The sequence below is a fragment of the Cryptotermes secundus genome, unplaced genomic scaffold, assembly GCF_002891405.2.
Source record: "Cryptotermes secundus unplaced genomic scaffold, Csec_1.0 scaffold317, whole genome shotgun sequence".
Classification (NCBI taxonomy): Eukaryota; Metazoa; Arthropoda; class Insecta; order Blattodea; family Kalotermitidae; genus Cryptotermes; species Cryptotermes secundus.
In genome coordinates, this window is record NW_019742557.1 from 142457 (window position 1) to 164181 (window position 21725).

A 21725-nucleotide genomic window follows, 5' to 3' on the forward strand; every position below is an offset into this window, starting at 1 on the left:
CAGGAAAAATTGTTTTAATTAATTCCTGGTACTCATTTCTGTTAGAGGCTGAGTCAACCCCAGGGCCATATTGCAACTGGAAGGATTAGGTCAATGAAAAAAAAAATCCAATTACGTCATCGGGACTTGAACCCACGATCTTCCGGCTTGTAGAATAGTGCCTCAACCAACTACGCTACCGCGTGCCCCATGTTCAAGATAGCAGATATTATTTTTGTAATAATATATAATATTCTATATGTGGTGGGATAATGAACCAGTCTCACGAAGGGCGTCACAAACTTGGTTTACCACAGATATACAAAGCTTCAAGAATTGTTCACTAATTTCAGCCATCAAGGACAAATGTGACAACGCTTCAGTTTGAGCAAGATGGAGACGTGGTCACAGCTGACGGTGACGGATTCATCACAATTTATTCAGTTGACAGTGATGGCGCTTACTTCGTCCGCATGGAGTTTGAGGTAAACTTCAATAAAGAATTTTAGCTTACATTCCTCTCTTCTGAGACCACCATGCTTGCATGCCCCTTTCTTTCAGCTTTTGAAACAAGCTGGTAAGAACTTTCTCTCATTGCAGTCCATTCAAACTTCGTATCCTTTAATTTCCTAAAATAAACAAGATGGACGCAGAAACTTGTAAGCTGGAAGCGACAATAAGGCCATTTAACACAGGGTTTTGAAATTATATATGGCAAGAGATCTTAGAAAAAAAAAAGTTTTCGGTAATAATCTGTAGAACCGAAATGTAGACGGATAACTTCGTAGCCTTGAAGTTCAGAGCTATTAGTTTGGCAAACCGAATTTCAACGGTAGCGACAACTGAAGCTAAGAATATGAAATTCTACAAATTATGCATTACACTATTACAGGTCTAAATATTGTGGCGTATAGACCCGTTGCTAAGCAGTGACTCTGTAAACAGCGACCGTTTATAAGCAAAAGATAGGTAAAAGCGCTTCTACAACAACTGAGATAGTGTTGGAAACTGTGTACCGTGCAAAATGGTTATAAAGAAGAGAATTGGGACATCTAGTTCAATTGAGCGTTGGCAGTTCAGCTGAACTCTGTAAGGATAAGAGAAGGCGATCCAGTTCAGTTGAGAGTTGAAAATCCAGCTGTGAAGGAAAGAGTTCGTTGCAAGAGTGCGGCTGTGAATAGAAGACTTTATGTGTATTGCAGTTACAGTGAGACTATTAGAATTTCTGTGTTAAAATCTGCTGCCAGGATATGACTACCCAAGACTGAGAAGACTTAGCATGTGCTAGTGATTTGTAAAGTGTGGAAATCAGCGATAGTGCTGTAATTACTTGTAGTTCCGAGTTGTGTCAATAAATCCAAAATCCAATCCAAATCCAATCCAAACCCAATCTGTACTCACACCCTTATATCGCGGTAATATATTTTATTTTCCCATGACATCGAAAACCCAAACTTATAGTAATCTTCACATACTGTGGCGTGCCGCCTAAAAACCAGAATGTCTGAGTCACAGCGGGCGTCCATTGTTTGGGAACGGCTCGGTATCCACGTTTCTGTATCTTTTTCTGGATGACAATGAAACAGGTTCACGCGACAACTCATACATAACAGACGTTACCACGCAAGTGAAGTTCCCGCAGCAACGAATACACCAGCGACCGGTGTATAGAACACGTGAAACGGAACCCTTGAAGAAAGTGTCTTCTAGGCCGTCTGACAGTCAGTTATAACAGATCAAGAGAGGTCATAATTGAGACACCAAGACTTACTGACTGACTGACTGACTGACTGACCGTTAGTCGCAATGTGACTTGGACTTGGAACTGAGACACAGAAAACACAGGAGAATTGAGAAGAGGTCAAAACAGATCAGAGGCGAAAGGAGCAGAGATGAGAGCAGAATAAACCAGTTCAGCTAAGAGCCAGAAGACGACAGACTAGTCAGGTTGAATCGTCTGGAAGACTTTATTTTCGTGTGATTGTAATTGTAATTGTAAACGACCTATCCAATAAACAGCTTCGTGTAATCCGGAACCCATTAATTTCTTGTCACGTTACCAGAATGCGTGACAATACCTTGAATTCTGTTAAAGTGATGCATAAAATTACAACAGTTACAGAAGTTCTTTAGTTTTAGGAATGTCTTCCTTTTGAAGTGGCATATGTGATGTGATGTGTAGCACAAATTTTTAGGGCAAATTAGGCCAGAAAAAGAAGGCACTGCAATGTCTCAATTTATGTAAGATCCAGAAATAACTTCAGAAAAGCAGGTCTATTCAGTTTCAACACAATTATCTGTAACCTAGCATTACTGCCAATTAAATAAACTAGCATACTCAAAGAAAGCATCAAGGCATCTAACATATATCATTCTGGCTTTGACAAAACATGATAAATATATCAGATCATTTGAAGCATCATCGACATATTAAATTGTAGCTACCTCCTATTCCTCTAAATTCCTCCAGCTGTTCTGATTCTTATCAAGTTTATATCACACTCCTTCTGTTTAATAAGAACCATTTTCAGGGAATACATTAAAGAAGTAAGTTAAAAATTGGTTTTGTGGGATGTGAATCTGCTGTGTAAAATATTTTGCAATTACATAAGCTTGATCTACATGATTGTAATTTGCTGTTTTCTTGTAATATTCAGGCACATACAAAGGGCATCAGTGCTCTTGTCATGCTGCCAGAAGGAACATTACTGTCTGGAGGTGAAAAAGATCGCAAGATAATTGCTTGGGACACACTTCAGAACTACAAGAAGATTACTGAAACAAAGGTTAGCATGTTCGTCAGATATTATTTTCTTATGACAGACATTGTCCTCAGCTATCGCACTCTATAACTTTCTTATGGAGCTGAGCCCTTCTTGAGAAGACAAATCTGCAGCCACTCAAGAAGATCCCAGGATTTTATGGAACTCGAAGGTTCATTACCGTGTTCACAAGAACCCTCCACTGGTCCTTATCCTGAGCCAGATCACTCCAATCCATACCATCCTCTGTCTCTAAGATCCATTTTAATATTGTTCACTCTCCTACACCTTGGTTTTCCCAGTGGTCTCTTTCCTTCTGGCTTTCCCACCAATATCCCATATGCATTCGTCTCCCCCATTCGTGGTACACGCTCTGCCCACCTCATCCTCCCTGACTTGGATATTCTAATTATACTTGGAAAAGAGTACATGTTATGAAGCTCATCATTATGCAGTTTTCTCCAACCTCCTGTCACTTCATCTCTCTTTGGTCCAAATATTCTCCTCAACACTCTGTTCTCAAACACCCTCAGTCTATGTTCCTTCCTTAATGTCAGAGACCAAGTTTCACACCCATACAGAACCACAGGCAAAATTATAGTTTTGTATATTATAAACTTTATGTTTTTGCACAGCAGACAGGAAGACAAAAGGTTCTGAACTGAATTGTAGCAAGCATTACCCGAGTTCAATCTCCTCTTAATTTCCTCCTGAATCAGGTTTTGATTTGTTATCGTCGTTTCCATATATCTGAACTGTGCCACATTTTCAAAACATCTGCACTCTATAACATTTAAGTAAAATTAGAATTGAATCCCATCAAGTGCAACAATGTTCTTTTCTTAATAAAATAGGGCCATTACATATTTTGGCTAATGACAGCCATCATCAGAAGGCAACAAAGAATTTAAAGAAATGCTTCACTCTGCTATGTGCATGTATTGTCTTGCAAGGGTTAAAACACTGCTGTATTTAAAATTATTTTTGCTAAAGCAATAAAATGTTCTGCCAAAACAAATCACACACGTCATAAACCCACCCTCACATTCAGGACTAACAGAGTACAGATGGCCTACCATGAAGGAACAAGACATCACTGGGAATCACAGCAAAATTAGAATCAATCAAAAAATTCTGTTATTTTTAAGAAAACGTATTTTAATTATACTAGTGTTTTAACCCTTAGAAGATAACATATGCACATATCATATGTGAAGCCTTTCCTTTGAATTGTTGGTTGCCTTCAGATGTTGATCATCAGTGGCCAAAACACGTAAAGACCTAATTTTATCATTAAAAACACTGTTGCATTTGATGGAATTCAATCCTAATTTTATTTACACATTATGTTCTGCATTTGAAAAATCTATATGTGACGTACTATAAGCTACTTATTAAACAAACATAAACATATATGCTTATGTTACATAATTTTGCTTCTCATCTTTACTACTATGTTACTGCAGGACAGAAATGAAACCTCCGAGAAAGAAAAACAGAAACACAAACTTTAAATATCTAAGACTTGAATCCCTGTAAATCTGATACAGAAGGTTCCCCAAGCATCAAAGTCATTCTCTTGTAACATAAATTTCATTAGAGTACTATCTCCTGGGATATAACGCCATGTTGTCCGTTGAAAATCAATTGATGTTTCGGAGGAAAATATCGCCTCCATCTTCAGGGTAGAATATGTCGAGAATGATACTAGTGTGAAAGCAGGTGGCAAGCCAAGAAATGTTGGTTAACTTTCAATGGACTACATGGTGTTGTATCCCAGAAGATAGTAGACTTCATAACCACCGCTGTGAGAACCTCAAATCTTACATAAATTTTATTAGTTTTTGTTCTTGCAGCTGCCTGAGTCAGCTGGTGGTGTCCGAAGTATTTATCCGCAAAGACCAGGAAGAAATGACGGCAATATCTACGTTGGCACCACACGAAACAACATTATGGAAGGTTCCTTACAAAGAAGGTTCAACCAGGTAAAATTATCTCTCTCTTCTATTTTTTTTTTTTTTTTTTTACTTATTGGGTGGTGTGAGACTTGATCCATTTGGGACACTAGTCAGTGTTGGATCTATTTTATGATCTGAGGATGGTGATAGATGATTGTGGAATATTTAATGAAATGAAAATTGGCATGGGGAAATTGAAGTATCAAGATAACCTGCCCTAGTGCAACTTATTCCACCATAAATCCAACATGACCTGCCTTGTGATTGAATCCAGGCCACCAAGATGGAAGCCAGTAGCTAACCGCCTGATCTAAATTAAAATGAAACCATAAATTATTGGTTTCTTTTTTATGATGGCTGCATTAAAAATTTATTTAATTTGAATGCCTCTTCTCTGGCCTTTTAAGCCTTTTATTTTTCATAATTTAAAAAAAAAAGAATGGTACTTGCAATATACCTAAAATATGAGTGATAATTATTTTAAGTCTATTTTCTGTTTTAGGTTGTATTTGGACACAGTAGACATTTGTGGGGCTTGGCTGTCCACCCAGATGATGACATGTTTGCAACTGGAGGACATGACAAAAATATTGCTATGTGGAGGAGAAATAAACTGTTATGGAGTGTCCAGGTGCGCGGCGAGTACCAATCTGTGAGAGTCCCCCACTACTTTTTGTGTGATTTTTTAGATCTTCTGCCATGCTATTGGCACATTTCTCTATTTTGCCTTTGTCTTTTTTAGTCAATTTTGGAAGCATTGTGTAGCAAATTAGTTACATAGTTTTGAATTTTTCAATCCCTTTTCACAATCCATACCATAACAGTACTGTAACAACAAAAACAAAGACAACAAAGCAGCAGCAGAAACAACAAAAACAACAACAACAACAAACAGAATTACCATATATATTATTAAAAATTTATAGTCAAACACCACACAAATATTAAGATGTCACATCATTTTTCTGAACTCTACCTAGTGCCAACCCCAAAATGGTGGTCTAAAATCTTTCTACATTATACACCACCTCATGTGAAAAGAAGTTTTATATTCAGTAAAATTACATCATATCACAAGTTTATGCCCCAAAACTTCGGGATAAGCCAGGAATCACTGCAGCTAGGTACAAGGAGTACGCTAGGATAAAAAATTATTTTAATTGTCCTGTGCAACATTTCTGCATGGAGAAGCTATTTATGCCAATGCCAGTGGGTTAAAAGGAAGGGCATTTTGCCTTTTTTTTGCAGCCTTTACCCATCTAATAACAAACAATTATTATTCTAGCTACAAGCATCGTAACTCTTTAGCACATACAATTTTACAGTTCGCCTCTAATTTATATCATGCACGTGTAGTTTATGGGGAATAGCATTAGAATACTATCATATTTTCATGCAAAAATTACGCTTATCTTCATCTCTATGATCAGCCAAGTTTGAGATACTTATTGTTTAAAATCCTTTATCATTTAATTTGACCACAGATCATAAACATTTTGTTTGGAATACCACACTCTGACTTTGTGCGATACTTAGCAGCCTCCGGAGTCTAGGGGTAACGTTCCCACCTCATGACTCAAGGTACGTGGATTCAAAAACCCGGCAGAGGTCGTGGAATTTTTAAGGGCGGAAAAATTCAGGGAACAAGTCCTCTGGGAGGGACTTTAAGCCGTGGGTCCCGTGTTGTAGATTTATGGCAAGTAAAAGAACCTCATGTCTCTAGGAGACCTCTGAGCAAAATTAGGCCAAGTTTCCCACCCAAGTAGTTTCCAATTCCTCCAGTAGATGGGGAAGTATCAGGTACCACTGCCAGAGGAGAGGGGACCTCTGACAGAAATGGACTAAAGTATTAGATACCACTGCCAAGTAGAGGGTAGAAACCTTGCTGGCAGAAAGGGACTAGGAACCCCTGCCAGAGGAGGGACGACCTCGCTGACAGAAAGGGACTAACTATTAGATACCACTGCCAGTAAGAGGTTGGAACCTCGCTGGCAGAAAGGGGCTGATAGTAAGCACCAGTACCAGTAGGGTATGGAGACAGTAGAAATTAAAGGGGGACGCATGATGGACCAGTAACCAGTCTAAGTGCATGAGGAAACCCACCCCCTCAATATGGAATACGGAAAATTGTGCGATACTTATGGTACATTTTCAAACATATTTCTACTCTTAACCATGAAAGTAGGTTCCATAACACTATTCAGTACACAATACAAATTCACAAGATGCTTGATTAATCTCAGTTATTCGTTAAAATAACTGGGCCATGTGGAATAACTGCAGAAAATTCCCCTTTTTAATGTTGAAATAATCTGATGCAAGCATTATTTTTCAGGGTTCTTATGAGGCTGTGTCTTTATGCTTCCATCCATTTGGTGTGGTGTTGGCAGCAGGTAGCACAGAGGGCCACCTTGTGGTACTGAATGCAGAAAATGGGGCTCCTGTAGTTACAATAAGGGTTTGTGGCTCACCACTTAACTGTCTGGGATACAACCCAGGTAACTTTATTTGTAATTCATATTATCACATTTGTATTTTTTTTTTACATTATCACGTTATAATTTCTGAGGTAGTTCTAAGCTGAATTCATTCATAATTTGGGAATGCCTGCTTGTTATTTCAAGCTTTTATGGTAGTGAGTATTCAGATTATGGCATTCTGCATTCTGACATCATGTTGACCCCGAAGCAAGTCCCTCTTGACATGATAATACAGTATCTACCTACAAGATCACAATCTCTTCTTTTTCTTTGGGGGAGTCTTGAAATCCACTAAATTTGTCAATTGCCAGAATGGAAAACAATTATAGACATATTTGTCAGATTTTGAAAATGGTCCAGATGATGCAATATCATGTACTGTGCAAATCATGAAAAATGATATGAAGACCTCAACTTTGTAAATATTTGAATGCAAAAATGGTCATCAATGAATATAAGGCCCATTGTTCAATGTTGTTAAACATATTAAAGAAAATTAAGTATATATGCTTACATAAATATCAAATTTGTGCAATATACATTTCAAAGACATGTTGTAAGAAAGCAACATATTACAAGAATAAAGCAAATCTACTTTTGGTACTGCAATCAATCATGACTTTCCTTTGTTTGTCTTAATTATTATCCTGAAAAAGCTGATTTATTTGCTTTCTTTGGTAATCTTTGTGTATCTTCAGAAAACAGTTATTGATTAGTGAATATACAAGTTAGGAAATGCAAAAACAACCAAGAGTCGAGTTTAAAATCATAACACTTCTGGTTGAATATCAGACATAAATGTTCAGTTGATATTTCTCAACAATCTTTGGTTTGAAATATTTTACTCTGATAAATATTTAACAAGAGATGCACAAGATAAATGAAGAAAGGCATATATGTCTTCATATAAAGTGCCTATTACTTTTGCCCGATTTCAATAGGAACTGGAATTTGTCTACAAATGTCAGTAAAAGTCACAAATATCAAGTTTCATTAATATTTTTCCCACAATTCTGAGGTTGTTTCATATTTAAAAACTGACAGGTGGTACAAATGACATTAGTAGGCAATCGGTGGTATTTCAAATGCACCTAAAAACAGTTGACTCTTCCCCTAAACACCATGTCATACAGATTTTGGGAGAAATGTTATTAAAACTTTATAAATTCTTAACCTCAACACAAGAGAGAAGGGAGTTATCAGCCTCACTCTTCAAACGTTTTTTTAACTGGGAATATAGCTCCTAATACTCACTGGATAGAAGAGTTTTGGGTGAACTCAGAAACCAGTCTAGACATGTAACAAAAATAATCCTTGTCCTTGTTAAGAATGTAAGTCCAGTTGTTCAGCCTGAAGCTAGTGACTTTACTGACTGGGCTATCCTAGCTCCTCACTTCTTATATCTTGAGTTTATTTAATGTGACATTTCATCTGTAGAAATGATGTGTTGAATGAACTGAACAAGAATGCTTTTATGATTAGCTGAGAAGGATATGCAAATAGGTGGTCACAGCATTTTGTGAAGTAATGTTCCAGCATCTGATGCGAAGAACAAAAATCACCTAGAAAAACTTCAGACTGATTTGAAGCATGTCTACAATAAAATTGGAAATGTGTATATTATTAAGAATATTATCTTCTGGAATGTGATGCCACATAATCTCGTAGAAACTAAACTGGTAGGCATCTACCAGACTACACTTTGTCACATTCCACATCTCCTCAGAATTACTGTAGTGAGAACCTGATATCTCACCTTTATATTATTTATATTGTCATATGTTGGGTATGTAACACAACAAATAACTTTACATGGGTCTTGGATTTAGCAAATCTTTATTGAAAATTCACTCTTACACACATACAATTGTTATCACTTGTAGTGTCACTTGACTTCTAGCCTAATACTTCAATACTACTGTCCTTGGCCATGGCTGGATCTCATCTGTCTTTGGCGATGGCTATCCCAATACTGAAGTTTCTCAAGTCAAAGTCACATTGCGACTGACAGCCAGTCAGTCAGTCAGTCAGTTAAGTCTTAGTGTCGAGCCCCAGATATTTATTACTGCTTGACCGTTACAGTCTTGTTTTTTGGGGTGCCCTCTCTGACGAGAGGACGAGTCTGTCTTTTATATATGCTGCTGGCCTTTGCCAGTGCAGTCTTCCTCAGGTCTGAGTCCCTTGTGACTCTCAACCATATTTACTGTCTCAGTTTCGAGACTTCCCTTTTTGTCGCCTCCTACAACTCACAGGGTCACGGTGGAGGTATTCAATCCTGCCTCCACACGGGTTTTGACTCTAACTCCTCTCCTGTCGAAGCTGGGCTTTTATAACCTTGGTGGTTGCTATGCAATGAACCTTCTGTTGTCATGCAATGTTTCGAACAATTTGTTACCTTTCATCTCCTAGGAAACACGTTTTTTTGACACAGGCAACGGCCCACTGTTATTGCATTCTCTCTGTGGGAACTCTCCCATGTATTTATCGTAACCGTGAAGACTCATTGTAGGCTGCTAACTTCCTATTGTAGCCGTTGTTATGCGATCATTGTAAGCTAGCATGTTACAATATTTTATAAAACTGAATATTGTACTTTCATTTGCAGCTGGTGACATGATTGCAATAGGCTCACAGAACGGCAGTGTGTACCTGTTCCGTGTTAGCCGTGATGGTTTCTCATACAAGAAGTGGAACAAAATTCGAGGTTCACAGCCACTCACGCAACTTGACTGGAGTACAGATGGGAGTTATTTGCAGACTGTTACAGCAGATTATGATCTTGTATTTTGTAAGTAAATAATACAAAATGAGGATTACCATTGTCTGGACTGATATGGTTTGTTGTTGTTGTTGTTTATCTTATGACAATTTTGCTATCTAGACAGAATACAGGCATAATGCATCATATAATCGAACGAATGACAAAGTGGAAATAATTTGGAAGTAGTAGAGGCCTAACTGTGGTACTATTCTGACATATGTCTGGAGGGACTGATGAAAACCACATTTTGGAGGGATATGCTGTCTCTATCTTCAGGGTAGAAAAGTAAACCAAGCATGAAAGAAGTGGCAGAAATTTGGGAAGAGGGATGACTGGGAGTAAGTCAGAAGTAGTAAGGGGAACAGTGACACTTCAAAATTAATACTTCATATATCTAAAAATACACTACACCATACAGAAAATATGTGTATGGTATAACATTCTAAATTCAGTGGTTCAGTACTGACACTGTTACCTCTGACATGAAACCTGTCTGCCAGGCCCATAGTACCAAGGAATTTAAAGTTTCCTAGTCACAGATGATAAAATTAATATATAAAATAATCCATATACAAAAAATATTATCAGAGACAAGTCGAATTATGTAAGATTTGAGGCTTTCACGGAGGTGACTATGAAGAAAGCAGTCTTCTGGGTCCCCTACACAATCACGCTGGTCCCGGCTCCCTTCCCCCACCCCTCCCACACCACTGCTTTCACTTGTTTACTCGCAGTTCATCCCCTTCCCTCTCTGCTCTAACGGTATCCTCTTCAGTCTGCTTTACCGTGTCTCACGGTGTTGTCGCTTGCAGATTTACCTATACTTTTTCTTCAACCCTGAAGATGGGGGCGATACGTTCCTCCGAAACGTCGGTTAACACCACATATACACGGCGCCAAATCCCAGAAGACTGCTTTCTTCAAGTCGAATTATCATCTCTGGTGGAACCTGTGAACTTTCTGTTAAGATAAATTTGTTCATATTCATGTAATTTGGGTTACTATCAAGATTTAACTGTAAAGGACATAATGCCAACCATCCTTTCCACAGACACTAAGTAGGCTATTAAACTTACAATCCGCTTCATTATACAGAATAGTATTGCATTCAAGTCCATCTCCCCATATTTGCTTCTGCTTCAGGCAGGTGCATTCCTGTTTCATTTTATTCTCTGTACTCAAACTCCAACAGACTTTACCGTGTACCTTGTACCTGCCCTTTCAGAACACAACATCTATTTTAAAAAGAATTATAATGACATTATAATTATTACCATAATGATTAAAAAAATATTTATATTATAACTGCAAATGAGATAGTTTAACAAATTACATGCCACATAATTATAGCATCAGTTTTACACATGACTTTAATCCATAAAAATTCATGTGATATGATTAAGGAAAATACAGCAATCACAGGATAAGCAATTCACTGTAAACAGTTACTGTATTTTATTGAGTAGTCAATTTCAGGACCATCAATAAATACTTTTACTTTTCACCTTGTTCCACATTTTTCAAATAATATTGATTATTTGATAATTTATAATTTTTTATCTTAATGTCATATTCAATTAAAAATTAAAAGAAACAGTAACATCAATATTATAATTATTAACATAATCATATAAAATAATTCATATTTATTTTCAATTCTTATAGCACACCGCAGAAACAAAGTCTTAGGATCAGTCTTAGAAACAGGTGCGCGATTCACATGATATCAATTTTATACTTTCTTACAGTACATAATTGAGATATTTTGTGTTATGTATGATTTTCATTCTTAAAATTCAGTTCTGTTAATAAGAAAATTACATGAAATCAAGTAGTTCATAATTTAAAGCAAATCAATATTATTTTCTTGATTTCCTTTATTTCACACAACTCAGTAATATTTAAATTAACTTTTAAATTTATTTCCACCTTACATATTATACTGAATAATAGCCATTAATTGTTTTTTATTATGATAATGATTTTCTTGTCATATGATTATGTTTGTGAGTTATGTGTTCAATGCTGTTTTTAGTCTTGTCATGAACTGATTTGTATTTCAGTCTAAATTTTTTTAATCAGAAGGGTCCTTATCATTCACTCATAGAGCAATTTCAATTTCAATTGAAAATTATATAAAAATATACACATGATATCCTACTTCACTCTTTGCATCCCAGTTAGCTTTGTGTCTATTTATGTAGTATGTCAGGAAATGTCCATATGATGTGTTCAATGCAATAAAAATATAAGAGTAAGGGATGATGAACATTTAGTGATACTTACAGGCAGTAAAGAGTAAAAAACAGGCCATGAAGGCCCGTAGGGTTGCGAGATGTCAAGGCTCCCACATTTTCTAGACAATAGGCTCACAGATGGCGGTGAGGCTGTCAGCCTTATGCACCAGCCACCCTTTACCCCCCAGGAAGATTCCTGGTACTCATTTCTGTTAGAGGCTGAGTCAACTCCAGGCTGGAATGATTAGGTCAATTGAAGAAAAAATCCAATTATCTCATCAGAAATCAAACCCATGACCTTCTGACTTGTAGCGTATTGCCTCAACCAACTATGCTACCATGTTCCCCCACTTACAGGCACTACCTGAACAAAATATAGATTTTTACACTTAGTAATAAATTAGTGGCACAGATATATTTTGTCACCTAATTTCAACACTATTTTGTATGACATGTAAATTTAACTTATGGGAAAATATTATCCACATCCACATAAAGATTAAATCAGAATAAATAGTAAAATGAGGCAACCACATTCTTAAGCAAATATCCATTGCATGATACCAAAATTACTGAGAATAATGAAGAATTATAAATAGCAAGTTGTTAAGTTCCTAATAAATTTCTTATGGTAATATGCATCATCAAGTAATGCCTGCAGCTTGGCTCTTTGAAGTTCCTACATTTTATTGCATTTCTAATAATATGAGTTGTCCCTGCATGATTTTTCAACTTTCTGTAATATTTAGAAAATATGTTCAGTACATCACATTATAATAATTTTTCAGACTAGAGTGTTAAATTTCATTTTCCAAAATCAGAACCAAATATTGTAACAAAAATTATATATTGGGGGAAATCATATGCAGCAGCAATTATGTTCTTACTTTCGAGTTAATTTAAATAAACCAACATATGACTAGTATTTGTAACTACAAATTTTGTTTCAATGTTAGAAACCATACACAAATATCAGCATTCTATTTATGCTTTGAATATGCATAAAAATTATGATTTTAAATGCTTAGAATCATAAGTGCCTAAGATCATAACTAAATACTTAATAGTTCTTTTTTTCAGGCATGAAGTTACATTAATAAACTTCTTAAATTTTAAATAATAATTTGTATGAAATGATTTCCCTGAACATTCATTAACACTCTAAGCTCCATATTCAGCAGTCCTCCCACTGGAGACCTTCGCTTTTCCTTCTGAATTTTCTCTCTCAAGTGAATACCACTCTGCTGGCTATGTACAGAGTCTGAAGAATCAAATCTTGTCTAAAGTTATTAGATAGGAAGCTCTCCTATATACTACGAGACACAGGAGTACTCTTGCAATGACATCTAACCAACTACACTAATTTTCTCTTAGAAATATTAATAGTGCCAATAATAATAATAATACCAATAAGTGGCTCTAATTACAGCATCTTACTTTATTACATTTTCATACTTTCAGACTATTCGCAAAACATAATTTTCTTCTTTCATATAATGTTACATTCACAATAATAATATATGTTATACAGCACAGAGAATCAGTTTAATTGCCCTGCTCATGCCCCTTGTAGCTGGTGTACGATAGTATCCTGTCAGTATCACAGACTCCAACATCGTCATCTCATTCCAAGTAAGAATTAAATGTATTTTTGTTTTCGTGATTTAAACAAAGTAAAAAATGAAGAAAGCAGTCTTTTGGGATTTGGCACCGTGTATAAGTGGTGTTAACCGACGTTTCGGAGGAACGTATCGCCTCCATCTTCAGGGTAGAAGAAAAAGTATAAGGAATCTGCAAGCGACAAGACCATGAGAAGTCTGCTTTTACCGTTCTCACGGTCTTGTCGCTTGCAGATTCCTTATACTTTTTCTTCTACCCTGAAGATGGAGGCGATACGTTCCTCCGAAACGTCGGTTAACACCACTTATACACGGTGCCAAATCCCAAAAGACTGCTTTCTTCATTTTTTACTTTGTTTAAATCACGAAAACAAAAATACATTTAATTCTTACTTGGAATGAGATGACGATGTTGGAGTCTGTGATACTGACAGGATACTATCGTACACCAGCTACAAGGGGCATGAGCAGGGCAATTAAACTGATTCTCTGTGCTGTATAACATATATTATTATTGTGAATGTAACATTATATGAAAGAAGAAAATTATGTTTTGCGAATAGTCTGAAAGTATNCTTCTGATAAAAACTCACATATTATTACCAAGTGCATGAAGGCTGAAAGTGACAGGAAATAAAAAAAAATGATTAAAAAAAGAAATCTATTAAGAATTAAATTACTGTAGCTTTTTAGAAATGTAACGTTCAGTCCAAACTGGATAAATGCATGGCACAAAATACTGTGCATAACTAGAACAAATTTAATTTCTTTTATCATGAGGAAAGAAGTGTAGCAACATAAAGTGTAAGATCTGAATGATCTCAAGTTTTCAGATGTAACCATAAATGCAAGAGGATACACTTATAATTTTGTCTGTCAACACTATTAGATTATCTCATAAGCGACTCTTCTAATGCTCCCAATTATTCAGCAATTAGAGCTCATGATGATCACATATTATAAGGGCAAAATTTATAAAATTTAGTGTTATTTTATACCATTTGTTTCAAGCAGAAATAAGATTTTAACCATATTCTTTCATTATGTTCTGACTAGATAAAATATGAAGATTCATTCTAACATTGCCTTCTTTGATAAGGGATAAAATACTGAACAGTCATATGCATATTTTAAAAACTCGCATTTACGTTAAGTTATGCTATGACAACATTAATTCAGTTTACCACTTTGACAACACTTGGTTTCATGCTTACGAAATGCAGACTTGAAATATTTGCCACTGAAATCCTTATATATGCAGTCTTGATACCTAATATGTGTATCTGACTCTTCATACAAATTTTGTAATCAGTAAAGACAACAAAATTATAGAGTATTTAAGCTCAAATTAATTAAGAAATTTTAAGTGATGAAACTGGAAGTATTTTGTTTTACTTCAAAGTCATGTGGCCTAATAACAACCAATGGGGACTGAACTTCATAGAATGGAAATTCTATATGAGGGAGAGTCAGTAAATAGGTCACAAATGGATATAAAACTTAAAACATGTGATATTCAAATCTGGGGGGGGGGGATTATTTCTTGACATACGGGGCATGCGGTAGCATAGTTGGTTGAGGCACTATGCTACAAGCTGGAAGGTCACGGGTTGAAGTCCCGATGAGGTCATTGGATTTTTATCAATTGAGACTATCCTTCCAGCCGCACCATGGCCCTGGGGTCGACTCAGCCTCTAACAGAAATGAGTACCAGGAATATTCTTTGGGGTAAATGGCAGCCGGCTTGTAGGGCTGACAACCTTGCTGCCATCTATGAGCCAATTGTCTCACAACCCTATGGGCCTCCACGGTCTGTTACAGGGATATATTTACTTTTTTTTTTGTTTACTTACTTTATTTCTCAACATATCCTCCAACATTGATATATTTGCCCCATCGCTTTACCAGCATATTGAAACCCACAGCATGGAAGTCTGTCTGTCTGTTGTCTCAGCCACTTCCACACCTCCGTTTCAACCTCTTCCTCATCGGCAAAACATTTGCCAGCAAAGTGGTTTTCTTAGTGAACTGAAGGGATGAAAGTCACTAGGGGCCTAGTCTGGGCTGTAAGGCAGATGTTCAAGATTACCCCATGTACTCATAATTCTTGAATTCTTCTTGGTTGCTTGGGCTGCATGAGGTCTGACATTGTCATGATGAAGCAGTACCCTTCTTACCAGTTGGCCTAGACGTTTTCTGTGAATTTCATCCAGAAAATTAAAAGAACTTTAAAGTATGATGCAGAATTCACATTTTTGCCATGTTTCTGAAAATGGGCTAACAATACCCCCTAAGAATCCAAAAACACGGTAAGCATAACCTTCCTACCTGATGGTGTAACCTTAAACTTTGAGCTCGTTAGTTGAAGGTGAACCGAGATATTTCCATTGCACTGAAGCACACTTTGATTCAGGTTGTTAGTGATGCACCCATGATTCGTCCCCCGTAACAATCCTGTTAACCATATCTTCTCCTTCATCTGCATACTGCAAGAGATGTTACAATAACAGGGCCATTTGGTTAATTTTTCATGATCCTTCAGTTCTTTGGCAGCCACCATGCACACACTTCCCGAAACTTCAAACGATCATGCATTATGCTACATTCTAAGCCAGGGAACACCCTAGTGCAGTTGCTACACTGTCTGTTGTTATCACCCTGTCAGCTCGAATCAACTCTTGCACCCGCTGCACAGTTACTCCTGTCACAATATCAACAAGGCGATCTGGTTGAGCATCACCTGTGACTTTCAAACTTCTTTGAGATAATTCTTTTTCCCAGTTGTGAACCGCTTTGAGTGATAAACACTTCCCACCATAAACAGGAAACATTTCTTTATGAATACCTTTGCATTGAGTCCTTTTGCCCACAAAGAAAAAAACCACAAAACAGAACGCTCTTCTTTGGTAGTATTCTCCTCAAGCACGGTCATCATTTTGACTGCTGAAACGAACCTCTGAATATGTACACGAGTGGCTGCTACCTAGTGATATATATAGAAAACCTATTATGTCCGTTACAGCTGTTTTACTTCTATTTATGACCTATTTACTAGCTGTCCCTCATATTGTACTACAATCCCTCTATATAAAATTATATATGTTATATTATATATATATTATATATATAAAACGTGGGCATGTAAATTTTGTGGTGTACTTAGGTATAAAAAAGACGACAGAAGATTTCCCCTTTATACTTATACCAAAATTAACACTCTGTAGTTAGTTGAAGGTATGTCTTCAATTTAACTTCAAATATCTATATAAATAAAACAGTATAGTCTAAAATGCAGAGAGATAAATACTTGACATCTGACATCACAATAATCTCATTGCAGGAATCTGGAATAACAGGTTCTACCCTATGGCCTCACTTATTGTGACAGCAAATCGATCAGCTGCACATGATCTCCTAGTGACTGGAGATGCTGATGGGTACTTAAGGCTTTTCCGGTGAGTGGAATGTTTTAGAAAATGCTCTTGCAAAACAGGCTACAGGAGGCATTTGTTCAAATTCATCACATACAAAATCAAGAACAAGGGACAAACACAGCCCCAGGTTCAGCCCCTAGATAGTCTATTTTCTACAGTGGAACAAGTTTTCTCTAAGCACATTCGGTTTTCCCCTGCCAACTATTATCCCACCGATGTCAATATCCATTATAGCGTAATGGCCCCATATGAGGGCGCAGTCCAAAGAAACTCAGTTCTCACAACTCTCCTACATCTAAAGACAAGAATTGTTTTCTTTCAGTAACTTGGCATACAGATGCAGTAAACTAGAGAATAATAGTAAGTTTCATGCTTTGAGTTAGAAGGCAGGATTACAGTTAGAAGGATATCAGTGAATTTGGGGACAGAAATTAGAATTATACTTTATTTAGAGTGAATAATAAACATAGATTATAGACGTAGGATTTAAGGTTCTCACAATGGTGGTTATGAAGAGTTCTACCTTCTCCAGATGTTTCAAAATAAAATGCTAAGGAAACATTTGGTATATGATTTAATTAAGAGAGATACAATGAATGCAACATGTAGAATAGAAGAAGAAATTGAGAAGGGCATGAAGAATTTTCATTTCTATAGGAAAAGACAATGAATGGGGGAGATGAGGAATGCATATAGTATACTGGTGGGCAAGCCAAAAGGAAAGAGACCACTGGGAAGACCAAGGCATAGGTGGGTGGACAATATTAAAATGGATCTTAGAGAGATAGGATGGGATGGTATTGATTGGATTGATCTGGCTCAGGATAGGGACCAGTGGAGGGCTCTTGTGAACACGGTAATGAACCTTCGGGTTCCATAAAATGCTGGGAATTTCTTGAGTAGCTGCACAATTGGCAGCTTCTCAAGATGGGCTCAGATCCATGAGTAAAAGTAAGTAAGTAAGATAGGAAAAGACAACTTCGGAGGCCTAGGATAAGATGGAAGATTAATATTCAAATTAATCTTACAGAAATAGAGTCTAAGGATGTTGTAAACTAATCCACCTGGCGTTATTTTTTTTTTGTGAAAAAAATTATGAAACATCAAATTAAAAAAAAGCAGGAAACTTCTTGGTCAGGTATGTAACTATTAATTTTTCAAGAAAGGTTTTGTGCCATGGAACAAGTTGATTAAATTGAGAAATAATGGTGACCTGTGTCAAACTAAAGATTATTCACAGCAACAGAGAACTGACGGAAACAGGATGTTTGGTATCATTTTTTTCTTTTTAAGTGGTGATATGTGTAGACAATGGAAATCTTTACAAAACCTTTGTTTAGTTCACAAGCACCTTAAATAAATTTGCTTCCTCTTGCGGTTGTAATGTGTGTGCATGTGTGCTTGTGTGTGTATGTGTGTGTGCATATGGACATGCATACTGAAATTAACCTTAGAAACATACCATATTACCATTTACAAATTAATGTGCATCTATCTCAGGATCAAGGATAATATTAAGACACTGGTGAAAAGAGCATGAAGAAGAAAATTTGTTGTGATGCGTGTATGAACTGGAATGATGTTAACTCACAGCATGATCAAACAGGAGTCTCGTGTGAGCAACTCAAAATATCTTGTCCTAATACCAGGATTAGCTGAAGGCAATAGCAAAGTTCAAATGCTTTCCAACAGATGTAACAAAACGTTAAAATCCCTAACACTAACCATATACCAGAAGAGAACCAATACCCTGATTTAAGTTGATGATAAGTTATGTTTTTTTATTGAAAACTGTGAAATTCAAGTTTAAGATGTGTTACTTCTTTTTACAGGTACCCATGCCTGAGCGCTAAAGCAGAATACAATGAAGAGAAAGTGTACAGCATGCAAATAGCTACAGCACGCTTCATGTATAATGACAAAAATGTTGTTACTGTAGGTGGTACTGATGCCGTATTAATTTTATGGGATGTTATTGATGACTAAACAGAGAAAATTAGTGAACAAACTATGACAGTTGTTTAAAAATATGTGGCAGTCATATGAAGATTACTCCATGAACACATATCATGGTGTTAAATGTCACTACTGGTAGATGGCTCTGCATAGAAATCCATGGAGAATCAATCTCACATTTCCAAAATGAAACACAACTTTGGTGGCATCAAGATACTTTCCAGATAGACTGTGGAATGAAAGCCTTATTTTTGTCATCCATGACGCCATATAAACTCTTGCCAAACACTATTCACATCATCAGGCCAGAAATATTTCTTCAGAAAGTGTCACATAAAGAATAAATTGCAATAAAGCTAGAAGAAAAATTATTTAATGATGGTTATTATTAAGAAAGTACACTTAGACAATTCTGATTCAAAGACTATAATGAAATGAGACTGTTTTAACACACTGTGAAAAAAGAACACAGTTTTGAAACCTACGATATCTTTTAGAAAATATCAAAAATTATTTATTCATATTGTAACGTGTTCACGTTACTGAATACGCTGTAGAGATCGTTAACTGGTTTATTGAACAATCTACAAATAATGGCTACAATTAATTATCACAATATCACGGGTTTCCACACTTTACAAACCCTAATCGCATTAATCTGTTAACACTGTTGCGGGGTTTCACGACTTATAACCCTATGCGCAAATCAGTTCACTCTGTGTTCAGTAGTCTACACGTTGACAGTAGGGGAGCTATGTATCACTGTATCACACGCTCCCAATTACACAATCACACACGTCCGGATCTTCTTACCGCGACGGCTGCTATACTCCAACTGTAGTCCGCTGACTGGAGAACTGTTGATAACACGCTCTCGTAAGCNATCATAAATAAGTGTTTGAGTTATCTGAACCTATGCTTCTAATTGTTGGTTAATATCTGAAATGTGGTAGGGAGTTACGTACAACCAAACTAAAACAATCATATATTCATTTGAATGGAAACTAAATAATCTTAAGTTACAAGGAACTGAAATCAGCAAGGATGGTCCCAATTTAGGAGAAACAGATTCAATAATTCACAGGAATTTTTAAGTATCTACTGATGATACTGCACTGCAGCAATGCAACATAGAACATTTCGATTTCATGCAAAATATCTACTGTATCAAGAGCAAAATGGGTTCATTTCTTCCTGGTGTGTGCAATTGTTCAGTTGTTCATAGCATAATCAGAAGAACGTTGCTTGTAGAAAATATATGTATGGTTTCTAGGAAAGTTGTATTACAATCCTTTCCTTCTACTGCAATCTATCATATCTGCGGTTTCTCTGCATGTTGGTTTTGTGAATTTATCATCATATATCCACCAGTGCAGGAATAATGAGTTATTTTCTTAGACAAATGATACCTCTGAGTGGAATATTCAACATTACACAATGAATGTTTCATCTTCACAGCTTTGAAGAACTTAAATGATTCAAGAGAATATTAACACTGCAGTTAGAAAGAGTCTCTAGGTTATTACAAACTGAAGGAGCATAAGCCACGGCTTGAAAACGAATGTTCAAAGTTATTACAGCAAGGAAACAAACCAAATCACAATGTTACCATTATCTGAGCCAAATAAATGGAGATAATTTGAACACTGTCTCAACAATGATTCAGCTCCACTGAGCTAATTAGTAAGCTTGTTAGTAAGAGATTCATCATAATTTTGGTTGTATCACACTGGAGTTCATTAAAGTTCGGTTTCATCATACATCCTCTTTAATCAGCTTTGACTAAATGAATGCCTATTATTATTTTATGAACAAAAGCGCATAAACATACTTCAACTTTATTTTATGCCAACAACTAGAAAAATTAACATTTCATACTATGTTATGATGAGTTTTATACTTGTGTTAGTTGAAATTTTGATCTGATGCCACACTAAAATTCGCTTAGTGTGGGGTGGAGTCCAACTGGGCCCACTCGGCATGGCGGCCACTGATTGGACTATTGTAGCCTGACCTGGGTGATTATGATGATGGAGAATTTGGTGGAATGAAGATTGGCAGGGGAAACCGAAGTACTCGGAGAAAACCCGCCCCAGCACCACTTTGTCCACCACAAATCCCACTTGACCAGACCCAGGATCGAACCCGGGTTGCCGCGGTGGGAAGCCGGCGACTATCTGCTTGAGCTATGGCGCAGCCTATAATGCCACACTAAGTAACAATTTATTATGATAAACTACAGTGTATAAGAATTAATTTGTAACTTATAAGGCCTATTATTTTTTTATCACAGATCCATGTAACTGAAAGATACGTATAACACACACATGAGAGAATCTTCATTGTAAAAATGCTTGAAAATCTCTAAATGTACACCATGGATGAATCAGCAAATTTATCTCCAAAACTCTGATTCATATATTAGCAATGACCATTGTTTTATGTTAACATTTCAAATATATAAATTAACATAATTTATTGGTGAGACATGTACCATTTAAACATATTAATTTGCATATACACACCGCACGACAGCATG

At 36.4% G+C, this 21725-nt stretch overlaps 1 protein-coding gene across 1 annotated transcript in view; it reads left to right on the forward strand.

Moving 5' to 3' along the window:
• Nucleotides 1-19732, forward strand: part of LOC111873343 (echinoderm microtubule-associated protein-like CG42247) — a 65630-nt gene extending 45898 nt beyond the window's left edge. Inside the window, 9 exon segments of the mRNA XM_033755060.1 lie at nt 333-464; nt 2637-2765; nt 4598-4726; nt 5202-5330; nt 7035-7197; nt 9785-9960; nt 17092-17122; nt 17125-17251; nt 19063-19732. Of these exon segments, the coding sequence (XP_033610951.1) occupies nt 333-464; nt 2637-2765; nt 4598-4726; nt 5202-5330; nt 7035-7197; nt 9785-9960; nt 17092-17122; nt 17125-17251; nt 19063-19216 (1170 nt within the window). The 3' untranslated portion in view covers nt 19217-19732.
• Nucleotides 19733-21725: the final 1993 nt, after the last annotated feature.